The following is a 21,057-nucleotide window of genomic DNA, read 5'->3' on the forward strand; positions in this document are numbered from 1 at the left end:
CCGGGTATGGCAATGCCATATATGTGGAAGTAAACTGCTGTTTGGGCACGCTGTAGGGTTCAGAATGGAGGGAGCAACATTTGGCTTTTGGAGCATAGATTTAGCTTGGTAGTAGTTCTGTTTGGGATTTTGTTGGTATTTCAGTTTATAATGTGGGGGCATATGTAAGCTGTGCGGAGTAGATCAGGGTATAATAAGAGGGTACTATAATGGGGTAAATAAATTATAATCCACAGATATGTGGCCAGAGAGACAGAACTTTTTTATTTTTTCTCCCCCGGAGCGGTTTTAGGGCTTATTTGTTGCAGCACAATCTGTAGTTTTTATAGGTACCATTTTGGGGTACATGCGATTTTTTGGCAAGCAAGGTGACCAAAAAACAGTAATTCTGACAACGGTGACTTTTTTTTTTATGACGTTCAGCGTGAGCTATAAATTACTTTTTACTTTATTCTGCGAGTCGATCCGATTACGGTGATACCATATAGTATATGTATATAGTTTTTTTTAAGTTTCTCAGCGTTCGCACAATAAAATTACTTAAAGCTGACATACCCGCTGTAATGGCCAGGACCGGAGCTAGCCTCCGATCCCGCCGATTAACCCCTTAGATGCAGCGATCAAAAGCGATCGCTGCATCTAGGTGGTTTCTAGCCTGTCGGCACTTGTGCGCCGCGATGCCGGTGGTTGCTATGGCAACCAGAGGCCTAACAATGGCCTCCTGGTCTGTCAAGTACGGAAGCCTTTTAAAAGGCTTACTATCAGGGCAAAGAAGATGGCACATGCTCAGGTTTCTGAGTCTGCACCATCAGCCACTGCTGTCAGTTGTTTGTTATAGCTGACACCCTGATCTAACGGCCAGGACCGGAGCTAGTCTCCGATCCACCCTATTAACCCCTTAGATGCAGTGATCAAAAGCGATCACTGCATCTAGGTGGTTGGATTGCACCCGATGGTTGCTATGGCAACCGGATGCCTAACAATGGCCTCCTAGTCTGCCTAGTACGGAAGCCTATTAGGCACCGCCCGGAGGCAAAGCCTAATAGGCTTGCTGTTAGTGAATAACGGACAGCTCTAATACACTGCACTATGTAGGTAGTGCAGTGTATTAGAATAGCGATCAGGGCTTCATGCCTTCAAGTCCCCTAGTGGGACAAAAAAAAAAGTTACGAGAAAGTTAATAAAAATGTAAAAAAAATAGAAGAAGTTAAAAAAGAACAATAACCGCCTTTTTCCCAATAAAAAAATACACATATTTGGTATCGCTGCGTCCGTAACGACCAAAAACTATAAAGATATTATGTTATACGGTGGACATTGTAAAAAATAAACTAAAAAACAAATTCCAGAATCGCTGTTTTTTGGTCACCAGCCTGCCTAAAACAGAATAAAAAGTGATCAGAATGTTGCATGTACCCCAAAATTGTACCAATAAAAGAAAAAAAACATATGGCTCTCAGAATATGGAGATACAAAAAATAAATGTTTTTTTATAAAAAGTATTTTATTGTGCAAACGCTGTAAAATATCTAAAAAAAATTATATACATATAGTATCGCCTTAATCGTATCGACCTGCAGAATAAAGTGTAAAGGGTTTGCCAGACACAGGTTCTGTGTCGACGCCCGGGGTTAATCAGCCTTCATCAGCTCCAAGGTCTGCCAGAGTGACGCGATCTGTTACCACTCAGGCTTGCAGGCTGAGGAGAAGGAGAACCTATCACATCCTGGCCTGACGGTTCTAGCTCCCGCCCTTGGTCTATTTATACCCTCACTTGCAGAATGTTCCTTGCCTGTGATTGTCTGGTTTCCTGGCTCTGCTATTCCTGCTATTTACCTGATTGACCGCTGTAACTTATTGACCCTGGCTTATTGACGTTCAATCCATGTCGCCTCGGCAGCCAATCACAGGCTGCCGCGTCACAAAAGAAGGTTGGACTGGAGGAAGAAGTGGGACTCGGCCCCAAGACAGTTATTGATAGAGACAAGTGGCTACCGATTAGTGTAATATTTTTGTCATGTTTTTCTGCCCGCCCGGCGGTTGCTAGGCAACGGCTCCGTCACACACGGATGCCTTCCGTGTGAGTTCAGTTTTTTTGACGGCCCCATTGACTTGCATGGGCCTCACGGTCACGGAATCCCGGACCAAAGTAGGACATACTCTACTTTGGAACGGAAAGGAGCAACGGACCGTCAAAAAAACTGAGGTGTGCATGGCCCCATTGAAATGAATGGGTTCAGGGTGCTATCAGTGACAAAAACGTGCATGAGGCCTAAGAATTGTTCTGACGATCGGGCGGTGCCTAGTCAAGCAAATTGTAGCCGAATACAACGCTGGTGCTCCAGCTAACGTGCATGAACGCACAACTCGTCGTTCCTTAGTACGGATGGGCTAAGCAGGCGACCAGTTTGAGTGGCATTGATGTCTAACTGAAACAGAAAGGTAAGACTCCAGTGGGCATAAGAGCGCAAAAATTGGACCACTGAGCAGTGGAAAAACATCGCCTGGTCAGATAAAACCAGATTTCTGTTGTATTATGCTGATGGGAGGGTCAGAATTTGGAGCAAGCAGCATGGCCCGTGGAGGTGGAGTACCTAAATCTTCACCATGACGACTTTCTACAGGTGTGAAGGCCAGAGAAGGTCTAAGGTGCTACTAGATAGGTGTCTTTATTAACGTGACCATTCAGTGTATACATACACAGTCGAGTCACATTATTATGACCACCAGCTAATATCCAGAGTAACCGCCATGTGCAGCACGGACAGCAGCTAGACGCCCTGGGAGTGACTCATTAACGTGCTGGTAGGTTGTCCCAGGTATCTGGAGCCATGATGACTGCTGTGCAGCCCACATTTCCAGGATCCATAGAGCGAACAAGACGATCGAGGTGGTCCCACAGATGCTCAATTGGGTTAATATCTGGCAAATTAGGGGGCCAGGGAAGTACTTGAAAGTCTTGGTTGTGCTCTTCCAACCACTGTCGAACATTTCAGGCCGTGTAACATGTCGCATTGTCTTGCTGGAAGACTCCATATGCCCCAGGGAAGACAAACAGCATGTATCGGTGGACGTGATCTGCAACGATGGATTCATTCCCGATGGATTGGCAACCCTTTGCCAATCATCGGTGGTACAAATCCGATACTGCCATGTAAATTTAAGCCTTTTTTTCCGATTCACCTTTGTTAACATAGGAGCAGCGACCATTCGTCTGCTTCGGAGCCCCATACGCAGTAGGGTTCGCTAAACGGTTGTTTTAGACACACCTCTGGTAGCCCCCTGGTTGACCTTCACGGTGAGCTGCTCCACTGTAGAATGTTGTTCAGCCCTCGCGCATTTTCGTAGCCGACGCTCACCTCTCACATCAATGGCACGTAGTGCTCCACAGTTTCCATGTGGGTTATTCCCAACGGTGCCATTTGTTCACTCACAATAAACTTTCACCACAGCAGCACACGAACAGTTCACAAATTGCGCTGTTTGAGAAATACTGCCACCCTTGACTGAAAGCCAAAAATCATCCCTTTTTGCAACTCTGACAAATTGCCCTTTTTACCCATGGCAACGAGTGATATGTGTTCAGACAGCCTATCGCACACCTTATATAACCACCAAGCCAGCCCACGATACATCACTTCCTTCATGGGCCACGCTCTGCCGACGTCAAAAGTATGAGGTGGCCATAATAACGTGACTTGACTGTGCATAAGGCTCAGTTCACGCTAGTGTCATGGCTTCCATTTATAATGGAGCCATAACCACTGTGACAAATCTTTCTCACTGTAAGAATAGCATTGCAGACTGCACTTCTGTTGCCATAGATAATACCTAAAACTTAATGTAAACCCTGATACACAAGTGTGAACAGTGTTGGGTACCTCCAATGGTCACACCGCCAGAAGTTCAAGTATAATTTTATACAACTGAAAAAAACATTTCATTTCTGCAAGCCCCATTCAGATTAATTGGACAGTCACACAAATTTCTGCAACCAATCTGCCACGTGTGAATATACCAAGCATCATTATTTGGAGGTACCCTTTAACAATAACCCCTACCCGGCATTAGTGGTACAAAAATGGCTTCTTGTCCAGTTTTTTTTTTATATAACCGGCAATGCTGAAGGAGCAATAGCTGCAGGTACAGTGAAGGAAATAAGTATTTGATCCCTTGCTGATTTTGTAAGTTTGCCCACTGTCAAAGACATGAACAGTCTAGAATTTTTAGGCTAGGTTTATTTTACCAGTGAGAGATAGATTATATAAAAAAAAACAAAAACAGAAAATCACATAGTCAAAATTATATATATTTATTTGCATTGTGCACAGAGAAATAAGTATTTGATCCCCTAACAACCATTAAGAGTTCAGCCTCCTCCAGACCAGTTACACGCTCCAAATCAACTTGGTGCCTGCATTAAAGACAGCTGTCTTCAAGATCACCTGTATAAAAGACTCCTGTCCACAGACTCAATTAATCAGTCTGACTCTAACCTCTACAACATGGGCAAGACCAAAGAGCTTTCTAAGGATGTCAGGGACAAGATCATAGACCTGCACAAGGCTGGAATGGGCTACAAAACCATAAGTAAGACGCTGGGTGAGAAGGAGACAACTGTTGGTGCAATAGTAAGAAAATGGAAGACATACAAAATGACTGTCAATCGACATCGATCTGGGGCTCCATGCAAAATCTCACCTCGTGGGGTATCCTTGATCCTGAGGAAGGTGAGAGCTCAGCCGAAAACTACACGGGGGGGGGAACTTGTTAATGATCTCAAGGCAGCTGGTACCACAGTCACCAAGAAAACCATTGGTAACACATTACACCATAATGGATTAAAATCCTGCAGTGCCCGCAAGGTCCCCCTGCTCAAGGCGGCACATGTACAGGCCCGTCTGAAGATTGCAAATGAACATCTGGATGATGCTGAGAGTGATTGGGAGAAGGTGCTGTGGTCAGATGAGACTAAAATTGAGCTCTTTGGCATTAACTCAACTCGCCGTGTTTGGAGGAAGAGAAATGCTGCCTATGACCCAAAGAACACCGTCCCCACTGTCAAGCATGGGGACATGCCCTATTTTCGGCCGTTCTTCCGGCTCCCATAGAAGTCTATGGGGCCGGGTAACTCACTGCCATCACTTGAATGTGCTCCAAGTGACGGCTGTGTCTTCCATCGCTCGCGCTCTCTCCTTCTCCTCCCCACAGTGCGAAGTGCATGTGAGGAGGAGGGTATTTTTTTTGCTCCTGGTAGGAGCGGAATCCCCGGCCGCAGCTTCGGCAACGCTGTGGCCGGGAATTGGGGATTCCACTCCAGCAGAAGTCCCTGACTTCACGGTGTCCATATACGGACAAAGTGAAGTCAGGGACTTCTGATGCAGAATCCCCGGCGATTCCGCTTCAGGAGAAGTCCCTGGCTTCACGGTCCATATATGGACACAGTGACGTCAGCGACTTCTGAAGCGGAAGCCCCGCCGATGTGGCCGGGGATTCCGTTCCAGGAGAAGTCCCTGACCTCACTGTGTCCATATATGGATACAGTGACGTCAGGCACTTCTGAAGCGGAATCCCCAACCCTTTGGCCGGGGTCTCCGCTCCAGGAGAAGTCCCTGACTTCACTGTCCATACATGGACATTGAAGTCAGGGACTTCTCCTGGAATGGTGGCGCTATCTACAGACAGGTAGGGGGGGGGGGGGTGTGCTGTGTAAAACCTGCAGGGGGTAGTGTTGCATTACCTATGGGGGGGCTGTCTGGCATTACCTACAGGGGCTGTGTGCCACCACCTACAGGGGACTGTGTGCCACCACCTACAGGGGGCTGTGTGGCACCACCTACATGGGGCTGTGTGGCACAACCTACAGGGGGCTGTGTGGCACCACCTACAGGGGGGATGTGGCAGTTATCTAGAGGGCATCTAGAGGGCAGTGTGTGGCATTATCTACAGAGGGAAGTATGTGGCAAAAATGTACACATGAAATTCATCCGATTTTAAAACGGACGAAAAAAAAGGGATGCAAGACGGGTCAAAATCAGCCGTTAACACGGCCCGGCACGGATGCAAAACGGCCGGGAAAAACTGTCCAAAACGTCAGTTTTTATCAGCCGTCACTCGGACCCTGTCGTGTGAATAAAGCCTTAGCGCTTCGCCCGGGGAGTCCTCAGCGAGTAGAGGAGCTCCCTCTGCTCCGAACTAAATCTAAAGCAGGAAGTTGACGGTTCCCTGCTTCAGAATAGGGTTCAACTGTATCTGCGTCCTGAGGACACAGATACAGTTGACAGCAGGACATACCCCCGACCTCCAGGGACAGCCGGACACCGCCCTAAAGCCGGGACTGTCCGGCTGAATCGGGGATCGGTTGGGAGGTATGTAACTTATGCAGCAGTTCTATGTCACACAGGAGCAGGCCGCGCTGTGAGGAGGCTATTGGGAAGGACCTGTGCTTGACGTGAGGCTGTACTACTGGATGTGGGAGTGTCTTCCATGTACTGGACAATACGTGCCTGGAAGCAGCCGCCGCTTCATACCTCTATACTCATGTTGAGGGGATTTCCATAGTCTCAATTTCCAGGGTTGTTCATAACATAAAAAACCGCGCCGGTGCCGCTGTCAGACATGGAAACTATTCTAACGAGAAGCCTGCCTGTCCTGCTGCTAGCTGCACTCACAGTACTTGCGGCTGGTGAGAGGCCCACCTCGACGAGCGGACCCATGACAGGTAATCTAAACAGACTGCGCTGCCCAGCAGGCACATGTTGCCAGTTTTCCTGTAACTGTTCAGCGGGCTTCAAGCCTACGTCTATGTCTTTTACCCTTCTGTATCTTACAAAAGACATACGTCATATTCACAAGGCCGGAGTGCTGGCACGCATAACTGGCAGCTGCCTTGTGTTGTAACAGACGTGTTTATAGCAAACAACCAATATATTACTGTATGGCATCTATGTGCACCACTATTTTACACTATGCTATAGAAAAATATCCCCTTCATGTATGTGCAGCAGTATATTACACTATGCTATAGAAAAATATCCCCTTCATGTATGTGCAGCAGTATATTACACTATGCTATAGAAAAATATCCCCTTCATGTATGTGCAGCAGTATATTACACTATTCTATAGAAAAAGACCCCCTTCATGTATGTGCACCACTATATTACACTATGCTATAGAAAAAGATCCCCTTCATGTATGTGCAGCAGTATATTACACTATGCTATAGAAAAATATCCCCTTCATGTATGTGCAGCAGTATATTACACTATGCTATAGAAAAATATCCCCTTCATGTATGTGCAGCAGTATATTACACTATTCTATAGAAAAAGACCCCCTTCATGTATGTGCACCACTATATTACACTATGCTATAGAAAAAGATCCCCTTCATGTATGTGCACCACTATATTACACTATGCTATAGAAAAACACCCCCTTCATGTATGTGCAGCAGTTTAATACACTATGCTATAGAAAAAGATCCCCTTCATGTATGTGCAGCAGTATATTACACTATGGTATAGAAAGAGATCCCATTCATGTATGTGCAGCAGTATATTACACTATGCTATAGAAAAAGATCCCATTCATGTATGTGCAGCAGTATATTACACTATTCTATAGAAAAAGACCCCCTTCATGTATGTGCACCACTATATTACACTATGCTATAGAAAAATATCCCCTTCATGTATGTGCAGCAGTATATTACACTATTCTATAGAAAAAGACCCCCTTCATGTATGTGCACCACTATATTACACTATGCTATAGAAAAAGATCCCATTCATATATGTGCAGCAGTATATTACACTATGCTATAGAAAAATATCCCCTTCATGTATGTGCAGCAGTATATTACACTATGCTATAGAAAAAGATCCCATTCATGTATGTGCAGCAGTATATTACACTATTCTATAGAAAAAGACCCCCTTCATGTATGTGCACCACTATATTACACTATGCTATAGAAAAATATCCCCTTCATGTATGTGCAGCAGTATATTACACTATGCTATAGAAAAATATCCCCTTCATGTATGTGCAGCAGTATATTACACTATGCTATAGAAAAATATCCCCTTCATGTATGTGCAGCAGTATATTACACTATTCTATAGAAAAAGACCCCCTTCATGTATGTGCACCACTATATTACACTATGCTATAGAAAAAGATCCCCTTCATGTATGTGCAGCAGTATATTACACTATGCTATAGAAAAATATCCCCTTCATGTATGTGCAGCAGTATATTACACTATGCTATAGAAAAATATCCCCTTCATGTATGTGCAGCAGTATATTACACTATTCTATAGAAAAAGACCCCCTTCATGTATGTGCACCACTATATTACACTATGCTATAGAAAAAGATCCCCTTCATGTATGTGCACCACTATATTACACTATGCTATAGAAAAACACCCCCTTCATGTATGTGCAGCAGTTTAATACACTATGCTATAGAAAAAGATCCCCTTCATGTATGTGCAGCAGTATATTACACTATGGTATAGAAAGAGATCCCATTCATGTATGTGCAGCAGTATATTACACTATTCTATAGAAAAAGATCCCATTCATGTATGTGCAGCAGTATATTACACTATGCTATAGAAAAAGATCCCCTTCATGTATGTGCAGCAGTATATTACACTATGGTATAGAAAGAGATCCCATTCATGTATGTGCAGCAGTATATTACACTATTCTATAGAAAAAGATCCCATTCATGTATGTGCAGCAGTATATTACACTATGCTATAGAAAAAGATCCCCTTCATGTATGTGCAGCAGTATATTACACTATGGTATAGAAAAAGATCCCCTTCATGTATGTGCAGCAGTATATTACACTATGGTAAAGAAAAAGATCCCCTTCATGTATGTGCAGCAGTATATTACACTATGCTATAGAAAAAGATCCCCTTCATGTATGTGCAGCAGTATATTACACTATGCTATAGAAAAAGATCCCCTTCATGTATGTGCAGCAGTATATTACACTATGCTATAGAAAAAGATCCCATTCATGTATGTGCAGCAGTATATTACACTATGCTATAGAAAAAAAACCTATTCGTGTATGTGCAGCAGTATATTACACTATGCTATAGAAAAAGATCCCATTCATGTATGTGCAGCAGTATATTACACTATGCTATAGAAAAAGATCCCCTTCATGTATGTGCAGCAGTATATTACACTATGGTATAGAAAAAGATCCCCTTCATGTATGTGCAGCAGTATTTTACACTATGCTATAGAAAAAGATCCCCTTCATGTATGTGCAGCACTATATTACACTATGCTATAGAAAATGATCCCATTCATGTATGTGCAGCAGTATATTACACTATGGTATAGAAAGAGATCCCCTTCATGTATGTACAGCACTATATTACACTATGCTATAGAAAAAGATCCCCTTCATGTATGTGCACCACTATATTACACTATGCTATAGAAAAAGATCCCATTCATATATGTGCAGCAGTATATTACACTATGGTATAGAAAGAGATCCCCTTCATGCATGTGCAGCACTATATTACACTATGCTATAGAAAAAGATCCTATTCGTGTATGTGCAGCAGTATATTACACTATGCTATAGAAAAAGATCCTGTTCATGTATGTGCAGCACTATATTACACTATGCTATAGAAAAAGATCCTATTCGTGTATGTGCAGCAGTATATTACACTATGCTATAGAAAAAGATCCCATTCATGTATGTGCAGCAGTATATTACACTATGCTATAGAAAAAGATCCCCTTCATGTATGTGCAGCAGTATTTTACACTATGCTATAGAAAAAGATCCCCTTCATGTATGTGCAGCAGTATATTACACTATGCTATAGAAAAAGATCCCCTTCATGTATGTGCAGCGGTATATTACACTATGCTATAGAAAAAGATCCCATTCATGTATGTGCAGCAGTATATTACACTATGCTATAGAAAAAGATCCCCTTCATGTATGTGCACCACTATATTACACTATGCTATAGAAAAAGATCCCCTTCATGTATGTGCACCACTATATTACACTATGCTATAGAAAAACACCCCCTTCATGTATGTGCAGCAGTTTAATACACTATGGTATAGAAAAAGACCCCCTTCATGCATGTGCAGCAGTATATTACACTATGCTATAGAAAAAGATCCCCTTCATGTATGTGCAGCACTATATTACACTATGGTATAGAAAAAGATCCCCTTCATGCATGTGCAGCAGTATATTACACTATGCTATACAAAAAGATCCCCTTCATGTATGTGCAGCAGTATATTACACTATGGTATAGAAAGAGATCCCATTCATGTATGTGCAGCAGTATATTACACTATTCTATAGAAAAAGATCCCATTCATGTATGTGCAGCAGTATATTACACTATGGTATAGAAAAAGACCCCCTTCATGTATGTGCAGCAGTATATTACACTATGGTATAGAAAGAGATCCCCTTCATGCATGTGCAGCACTATATTACACTATGGTATAGAAAAAGATCCCCTTCATGCATGTGCAGCAGTATATTACACTATGCTATAGAAAAAGATCCCCTTCATGTATGTGCAGCAGTATATTACACTATGGTATAGAAAGAGATCCCATTCATGTATGTGCAGCAGTATATTACACTATTCTATAGAAAAAGATCCCATTCATGTATGTGCAGCAGTATATTACACTATGGTATAGAAAAAGACCCCCTTCATGTATGTGCAGCAGTATATTACACTATGGTATAGAAAGAGATCCCCTTCATGCATGTGCAGCACTATATTACACTATGCTATAGAAAAAGATCCTATTCGTGTATGTGCAGCAGTATATTACACTATGCTATAGAAAAAGATCCCATTCATGTATGTGCAGCAGTATATTACACTATGCTATAGAAAAAGACCCCCTTCATGTATGTGCAGCAGTATATTACACTATGCTATAGAAAAAGATCCCCTTCATGTATGTGCACCACTATATTACACTATGCTATAGAAAAACACCCCCTTCATGTATGTGCAGCAGTTTAATACACTATGCTATAGAAAAAGATCCCCTTCATGTATGTGCAGCAGTATATTACACTATGGTATAGAAAGAGATCCCATTCATGTATGTGCAGCAGTATATTACACTATTCTATAGAAAAAGATCCCATTCATGTATGTGCAGCAGTATATTACACTATGGTATAGAAAAAGATCCCCTTCATGTATGTGCAGCAGTATATTACACTATGCTATAGAAAAAGATCCCCTTCATGTATGTGCAGCAGTATATTACACTATGCTATAGAAAAAGATCCCCTTCATGTATGTGCAGCAGTATATTACACTATGGTATAGAAAGAGATCCCCTTCATGTATGTACAGCACTATATTACACTATGCTATAGAAAAAGATCCCCTTCATGTATGTGCACCACTATATTACACTATGCTATAGAAAAAGATCCCATTCATATATGTGCAGCAGTATATTACACTATGGTATAGAAAGAGATCCCCTTCATGTATGTACAGCACTATATTACACTATGGTATAGAAAGAGATCCCCTTCATGCATGTGCAGCAGTATATTACACTATGCTATAGAAAAAGATCCCCTTCATGTATGTGCAGCAGTATATTACACTATGGTATAGAAAGAGATCCCCTTCATGTATGTGCACCACTATATTACACTATGCTATAGAAAAAGATCCTATTCGTGTATGTGCAGCAGTATATTACACTATGCTATAGAAAAAGATCCTGTTCATGTATGTGCAGCACTATATTACACTATGCTATAGAAAAAGATCCTATTCGTGTATGTGCAGCAGTATATTACACTATGCTATAGAAAAAGATCCCCTTCATGTATGTGCAGCAGTATATTACACTATGCTATAGAAAAAGATCCCATTCATGTATGTGCAGCAGTATATTACACTATGCTATAGAAAAAGATCCCCTTCATGTATGTGCAGCAGTATTTTACACTATGCTATAGAAAAAGATCCCCTTCATGTATGTGCAGAGGTATATTACACTATGCTATAGAAAATGATCCCATTCATGTATGTGCAGCAGTATATTACACTATGGTATAGAAAGAGATCCCCTTCATGTATGTACAGCACTATATTACACTATGCTATAGAAAAAGATCCCCTTCATGTATGTGCACCACTATATTACACTATGCTATAGAAAAAGATCCCATTCATATATGTGCAGCAGTATATTACACTATGGTATAGAAAGAGATCCCCTTCATGCATGTGCAGCACTATATTACACTATGCTATAGAAAAAGATCCTATTCGTGTATGTGCAGCAGTATATTACACTATGCTATAGAAAAAGATCCTGTTCATGTATGTGCAGCACTATATTACACTATGCTATAGAAAAAGATCCTATTCGTGTATGTGCAGCAGTATATTACACTATGCTATAGAAAAAGATCCCCTTCATGTATGTGCAGCAGTATATTACACTATGCTATAGAAGAAGATCCCATTCATGTATGTGCAGCAGTATATTACACTATGCTATAGAAAAAGATCCCCTTCATGTATGTGCAGCAGTATTTTACACTATGCTATAGAAAAAGATCCCCTTCATGTATGTGCAGCAGTATATTACACTATGCTATAGAAAAAGATCCCCTTCATGTATGTGCAGCGGTATATTACACTATGCTATAGAAAAAGATCCCCTTCATGCATGTGCAGCAGTATATTACACTATGCTATAGAAAAAGATCCCATTCATGTATGTGCAGCAGTATATTACACTATGGTATAGAAAAAGATCCCCTTCATGTATGTGCAGCAGTATATTACACTATGGTATAGAAAAAGATCCCCTTCATGTATGTGCAGCAGTATATTACACTATGGTATAGAAAGAGATCCCCTTCATGTATGTGCACCACTATATTACACTATGCTATAGAAAAAGATCCCCTTCATGTATGTGCAGCGGTATATTACACTATGCTATAGAAAAAGATCCCATTCATGTATGTGCAGCAGTATATTACACTATGCTATAGAAAAAGATCCTATTTGTGTATGTGCACCACTATATTACACTATGCTATAGAAAAAGATCCCCTTCATGTATGTGCACCACTATATTACACTATGCTATAGAAAAACACCCCCTTCATGTATGTGCAGCAGTTTAATACACTATGCTATAGAAAAAGATCCCCTTCATGTATGTGCAGCAGTATATTACACTATGGTATAGAAAGAGATCCCATTCATGTATGTGCAGCAGTATATTACACTATTCTATAGAAAAAGATCCCATTCATGTATGTGCAGCAGTATATTACACTATGGTATAGAAAAAGATCCCCTTCATGTATGTGCAGCAGTATATTACACTATGCTATAGAAAAAGATCCCCTTCATGTATGTGCAGCAGTATATTACACTATGCTATAGAAAAAGATCCCCTTCATGTATGTGCAGCAGTATATTACACTATGGTATAGAAAGAGATCCCCTTCATGTATGTACAGCAGTATATTACACTATGCTATAGAAAAAGATCCCATTCATGTATGTGCAGCAGTATATTACACTATGGTATAGAAAGAGATCCCCTTCATGCATGTGCAGCACTATATTACACTATGCTATAGAAAAAGATCCCATTCATGTATGTGCAGCAGTATATTACACTATGGTATAGAAAGAGATCCCCTTCATGTATGTGCAGCAGTATATTACACTATTCTATAGAAAAAGACCCCCTTCATGTATGTGCAGCAGTATATTACACTATTCTATAGAAAAAGATCCCCTTCATGCATGTGCAGCAGTATATTACACTATGGTATAGAAAAAGATCCCCTTCATGTATGTGCAGCAGTATATTACACTATGGTATAGAAAGAGATCCCCTTCATGTATGTGCACCACTATATTACACTATGCTATAGAAAAAGATCCCCTTCATGTATGTGCAGCGGTATATTACACTATGCTATAGAAAAAGATCCCATTCATGTATGTGCAGCAGTATATTACACTATGCTATAGAAAAAGATCCCCTTCATGTATGTGCAGCAGTATATTACACTATGCTATAGAAAAAGATCCCCTTCATGCATGTGCAGCAGTATATTACACTATGCTATAGAAAAAGATCCCCTTCATGTATGTGCACCACTATATTACACTATGCTATAGAAAAAGATCCCATTCATGTATGTGCAGCAGTATATTACACTATGCTATAGAAAAAGATTCTATTCGTGTATGTGCAGCAGTATATTACACTATGGTATAGAAAAAGACCCCCTTCATGTATGTGCAGCAGTATATTACACTATGCTATAGAAAAAGATCCCATTCATGTATGTGCAGCAGTATATTACACTATGCTATAGAAAAAGATCCCATTCATGTATGTGCAGCAGTATATTACACTATGCTATAGAAAAAGATCCCATTCATGTATGTGCACCACTATATTACACTATGCTATAGAAAAATATCCCCTTCATGCATGTGCAGCAGTATATTACACTATGCTATAGAAAAAGATCCCATTCATGTATGTGCAGCAGTATATTACACTATGGTATAGAAAAAGATCCCCTTCATGTATGTGCAGCAGTATATTACACTATGGTATAGAAAAAGATCCCCTTCATGTATGTGCAGCAGTATATTACACTATGGTATAGAAAGAGATCCCCTTCATGTATGTGCACCACTATATTACACTATGCTATAGAAAAAGATCCCCTTCATGTATGTGCAGCGGTATATTACACTATGCTATAGAAAAAGATCCCATTCATGTATGTGCAGCAGTATATTACACTATGCTATAGAAAAAGATCCTATTTGTGTATGTGCACCACTATATTACACTATGCTATAGAAAAAGATCCCCTTCATGTATGTGCACCACTATATTACACTATGCTATAGAAAAACACCCCCTTCATGTATGTGCAGCAGTATATTACACTATGGTATAGAAAGAGATCCCATTCATGTATGTGCAGCAGTATATTACACTATTCTATAGAAAAAGATCCCATTCATGTATGTGCAGCAGTATATTACACTATGGTATAGAAAAAGATCCCCTTCATGTATGTGCAGCAGTATATTACACTATGCTATAGAAAAAGATCCCCTTCATGTATGTGCAGCAGTATATTACACTATGCTATAGAAAAAGATCCCCTTCATGTATGTGCAGCAGTATATTACACTATGGTATAGAAAGAGATCCCCTTCATGTATGTACAGCAGTATATTACACTATGCTATAGAAAAAGATCCCATTCATATATGTGCAGCAGTATATTACACTATGGTATAGAAAGAGATCCCCTTCATGTATGTACAGCACTATATTACACTATGGTATAGAAAGAGATCCCCTTCATGCATGTGCAGCAGTATATTACACTATGCTATAGAAAAAGATCCCCTTCATGTATGTGCAGCAGTATATTACACTATGGTATAGAAAGAGATCCCCTTCATGTATGTGCACCACTATATTACACTATGCTATAGAAAAAGATCCTATTCGTGTATGTGCAGCAGTATATTACACTATGCTATAGAAAAAGATCCTGTTCATGTATGTGCAGCACTATATTACACTATGCTATAGAAAAAGATCCCATTCATGTATGTGCAGCAGTATATTACACTATGCTATAGAAAAAGATCCCCTTCATGTATGTGCAGCAGTATTTTACACTATGCTATAGAAAAAGATCCCCTTCATGTATGTGCAGCAGTATATTACACTATGCTATAGAAAATGATCCCATTCATGTATGTGCAGCAGTATATTACACTATGGTATAGAAAGAGATCCCCTTCATGTATGTACAGCACTATATTACACTATGCTATAGAAAAAGATCCCCTTCATGTATGTGCACCACTATATTACACTATGCTATAGAAAAAGATCCCATTCATATATGTGCAGCAGTATATTACACTATGGTATAGAAAGAGATCCCCTTCATGCATGTGCAGCACTATATTACACTATGCTATAGAAAAAGATCCTATTCGTGTATGTGCAGCAGTATATTACACTATGCTATAGAAAAAGATCCCCTTCATGTATGTGCAGCAGTATATTACACTATGCTATAGAAAAAGATCCCATTCATGTATGTGCAGCAGTATATTACACTATGCTATAGAAAAAGATCCCCTTCATGTATGTGCAGCAGTATTTTACACTATGCTATAGAAAAAGATCCCCTTCATGTATGTGCAGCAGTATATTACACTATGCTATAGAAAAAGATCCCCTTCATGTATGTGCAGCGGTATATTACACTATGCTATAGAAAAAGATCCCCTTCATGCATGTGCAGCAGTATATTACACTATGCTATAGAAAAAGATCTCATTCATGTATGTGCAGCAGTATATTACACTATGGTATAGAAAGAGATCCCCTTCATGTATGTGCACCACTATATTACACTATGCTATAGAAAAAGATCCCCTTCATGCATGTGCAGCAGTATATTACACTATGCTATAGAAAAAGATCCCATTCATGTATGTGCAGCAGTATATTACACTATGGTATAGAAAAAGATCCCCTTCATGTATGTGCAGCAGTATATTACACTATGGTATAGAAAAAGATCCCCTTCATGTATGTGCAGCAGTATATTACACTATGGTATAGAAAGAGATCCACTTCATGTATGTGCACCACTATATTACACTATGCTATAGAAAAAGATCCCCTTCATGTATGTGCAGCGGTATATTACACTATGCTATAGAAAAAGATCCCATTCATGTATGTGCAGCAGTATATTACACTATGCTATAGAAAAAGATCCTATTTGTGTATGTGCACCACTATATTACACTATGCTATAGAAAAAGATCCCCTTCATGTATGTGCACCACTATATTACACTATGATATAGAAAAACACCCCCTTCATGTATGTGCAGCAGTTTAATACACTATGCTATAGAAAAAGATCCCCTTCATGTATGTGCAGCAGTATATTACACTATGGTATAGAAAGAGATCCCATTCATGTATGTGCAGCAGTATATTACACTATTCTATAGAAAAAGATCCCATTCATGTATGTGCAGCAGTATATTACACTATGGTATAGAAAAAGATCCCCTTCATGTATGTGCAGCAGTATATTACACTATGCTATAGAAAAAGATCCCCTTCATGTATGTGCAGCAGTATATTACACTATGCTATAGAAAAAGATCCCCTTCATGTATGTGCAGCAGTATATTACACTATGGTATAGAAAGAGATCCCCTTCATGTATGTACAGCAGTATATTACACTATGCTATAGAAAAAGATCCCATTCATGTATGTGCAGCAGTATATTACACTATGGTATAGAAAGAGATCCCCTTCATGCATGTGCAGCACTATATTACACTATGCTATAGAAAAAGATCCTATTCGTGTATGTGCAGCAGTATATTACACTATGCTATAGAAAAAGATCCTGTTCATGTATGTGCAGCACTATATTACACTATGCTATAGAAAAAGATCCTATTCGTGTATGTGCAGCAGTATATTACACTATGCTATAGAAAAAGATCCCCTTCATGTATGTGCAGCAGTATATTACACTATGCTATAGAAAAAGATCCCATTCATGTATGTGCAGCAGTATATTACACTATGCTATAGAAAAAGATCCCCTTCATGTATGTGCAGCAGTATTTTACACTATGCTATAGAAAAAGATCCTCTTCATGTATGTGCAGCAGTATATTACACTATGCTATAGAAAAAGATCCCCTTCATGTATGTGCAGCGGTATATTACACTATGCTATAGAAAAAGATCCCCTTCATGCATGTGCAGCAGTATATTACACTATGCTATAGAAAAAGATCCCATTCATGTATGTGCAGCAGTATATTACACTATGATATAGAAAAAGATCCCCTTCATGTATGTGCAGCAGTATATTACACTATGGTATAGAAAGAGATCCCCTTCATGTATGTGCACCACTATATTACACTATGCTATAGAAAAAGATCCCCTTCATGCATGTGCAGCAGTATATTACACTATGCTATAGAAAAAGATCCCATTCATGTATGTGCAGCAGTATATTACACTATGCTATAGAAAAAGATCCCATTCATGTATGTGCAGCAGTATATTACACTATGCTATAGAAAAAGATCCCCTTCATGTATGTGCAGCAGTATATTACACTATGGTATAGAAAGAGATCCCCTTCATGTATGTGCACCACTATATTACACTATGCTATAGAAAAAGATCCCCTTCATGCATGTGCAGCAGTATATTACACTATGCTATAGAAAAAGATCCCATTCATATATGTGCAGCAGTATATTACACTATGGTATAGAAAAAGATCCCCTTCATGTATGTGCAGCAGTATATTACACTATGGTATAGAAAGAGATCCCCTTCATGTATGTGCACCACTATATTACACTATGCTATAGAAAAAGATCCCCTTCATGTATGTGCAGCGGTATATTACACTATGCAATAGAAAAAGATCCCATTCATGTATGTGCAGCAGTATATTACACTATGCTATAGAAAAAGATCCTATTTGTGTATGTGCAGCAGTATATTACACTATGCTATAGAAAAAGATCCCATTCATGTATGTGCAGCAGTATATTACACTATGCTATAGAAAAAGATCCCCTTCATGTATGTGCAGCAGTATATTACACTATGCTATAGAAAAAGATCCCCTTCATGTATGTGCAGCAGTATATTACACTATGCTATAGAAAAAGATCCCCTTCATGCATATGCAGCAGTATATTACACTATGCTATAGAAAAAGATCCCCTTCATGTATGTGCACCACTATATTACACTATGCTATAGAAAAAGATCCCATTCATGTATGTGCAGCAGTATATTACACTATGCTATAGAAAAAGATCCTATTCGTGTATGTGCAGCAGTATATTACACTATGGTATAGAAAAATACCCCCTTCATGTATGTGCAGCAGTATATTACACTATGCTATAGAAAAAGATCCCATTCATGTATGTGCAGCAGTATATTACACTATGCTATAGAAAAAGATCCCATTCATGTATGTGCAGCAGTATATTACACTATGCTATAGAAAAAGATCCCATTCATGTATGTGCAGCAGTATATTACACTATGCTATAGAAAAAGATCCCCTTCATGTATGTGCAGCAGTATATTACACTATGCTATAGAAAAAGATCCTATTCATGTATGTGCAGCAGTATATTACACTATGCTATAGAAAAAGATCTTCATGTATGTGCACCACTATATTACACTATGCTATAGAAAAAGATCCCATTCATGTATGTGCAGCAGTATATTACACTATTCTATAGAAAAAGATCCCCTTCATGTATGTGCAGCACTATATTACACTATGGTATAGAAAGAGATCCCCTTCATGTATGTGCAGCAGTATATTACACTATTCTATAGAAAAAGACCCCCTTCATGTATGTGCAGCAGTATATTACACTATTCTATAGAAAAAGATCCCCTTCATGCATGTGCAGCAGTATATTACACTATGGTATAGAAAAAGATCCCCTTCATGTATGTGCAGCAGTATATTACACTATGGTATAGAAAGAGATCCCCTTCATGTATGTGCACCACTATATTACACTATGCTATAGAAAAAGATCCCCTTCATGTATGTGCAGCGGTATATTACACTATGCTATAGAAAAAGATCCCATTCATGTATGTGCAGCAGTATATTACACTATGCTATAGAAAAAAAACCTATTCGTGTATGTGCAGCAGTATATTACACTATGCTATAGAAAAAGATCCCATTCATGTATGTGCAGCAGTATATTACACTATGCTATAGAAAAAGATCCCCTTCATGTATGTGCAGCAGTATATTACACTATGCTATAGAAAAAGACCCCCTTCATGCATGTGCAGCAGTATATTACACTATGCTATAGAAAAAGATCCCCTTCATGTATGTGCAGCAGTATATTACACTATGCTATAGAAAAAGATCCTGTTCATGTATGTGCAGCAGTATATTACACTATGCTATAGAAAAAGATCTTCATGTATGTGCACCACTATATTACACTATGCTATAGAAAAAGATCCCATTCATGTATGTGCAGCAGTATATTACACTATTCTATAGAAAAAGATCCCCTTCATGTATGTGCAGCACTATATTACACTATGGTATAGAAAGAGATCCCCTTCATGTATGTGCAGCAGTATATTACACTATTCTATAGAAAAAGACCCCCTTCATGTATGTGCAGCAGTATATTACACTATTCTATAGAAAAAGATCCCCTTCATGCATGTGCAGCAGTATATTACACTATGGTATAGAAAAAGATCCCCTTCATGTATGTGCAGCAGTATATTACACTATGGTATAGAAAGAGATCCCCTTCATGTATGTGCACCACTATATTACACTATGCTATAGAAAAAGATCCCCTTCATGTATGTGCAGCGGTATACTACACTATGCTATAGAAAAAGATCCCATTCATGTATGTGCAGCAGTATATTACACTATGCTATAGAAAAAGATCCTATTCGTGTATGTGCAGCAGTATATTACACTATGCTATAGAAAAAGATCCCATTCATGTATGTGCAGCAGTATATTACACTATGCTATAGAAAAAGATCCCCTTCATGTATGTGCAGCAGTATATTACACTATGCTATAGAAAAAGACCCCCTTCATGCATGTGCAGCAGTATATTACACTATGCTATAGAAAAAGATCCCCTTCATGTATGTGCACCACTATATTACACTATGCTATAGAAAAAGATCCCATTCATGTATGTGCAGCAGTATATTACACTATGCTATAGAAAAATATCCCATTCATGTATGTGCAGCAGTATATTACACTATGCTATAGAAAAAGATCCCATTCATGTATGTGCAGCAGTATATTACACTATGCTATAGAAAAAGATCCCATTCATGTATGTGCAGCAGTATATT

The 21,057-nt window shown here is 39.4% G+C and overlaps 1 protein-coding gene across 1 annotated transcript in view; it reads left to right on the plus strand.

Moving 5' to 3' along the window:
* The first annotated feature begins 6,323 nt into the window (after positions 1 to 6,323).
* The window catches only part of IFNGR1 (interferon gamma receptor 1), an 87,005-nt gene continuing 72,271 nt past the window's right edge, over positions 6,324 to 21,057 (plus strand). Inside the window, exon 1 of the mRNA XM_075862467.1 lies at positions 6,324 to 6,721. Within this exon, the coding sequence (XP_075718582.1) occupies positions 6,619 to 6,721 (103 nt within the window). The 5' untranslated portion in view covers positions 6,324 to 6,618. The remainder of the gene's footprint in view (positions 6,722 to 21,057) is intronic.

The sequence above is a fragment of the Rhinoderma darwinii genome, chromosome 4 (assembly GCF_050947455.1).
Source record: "Rhinoderma darwinii isolate aRhiDar2 chromosome 4, aRhiDar2.hap1, whole genome shotgun sequence".
Classification (NCBI taxonomy): Eukaryota; Metazoa; Chordata; class Amphibia; order Anura; family Rhinodermatidae; genus Rhinoderma; species Rhinoderma darwinii.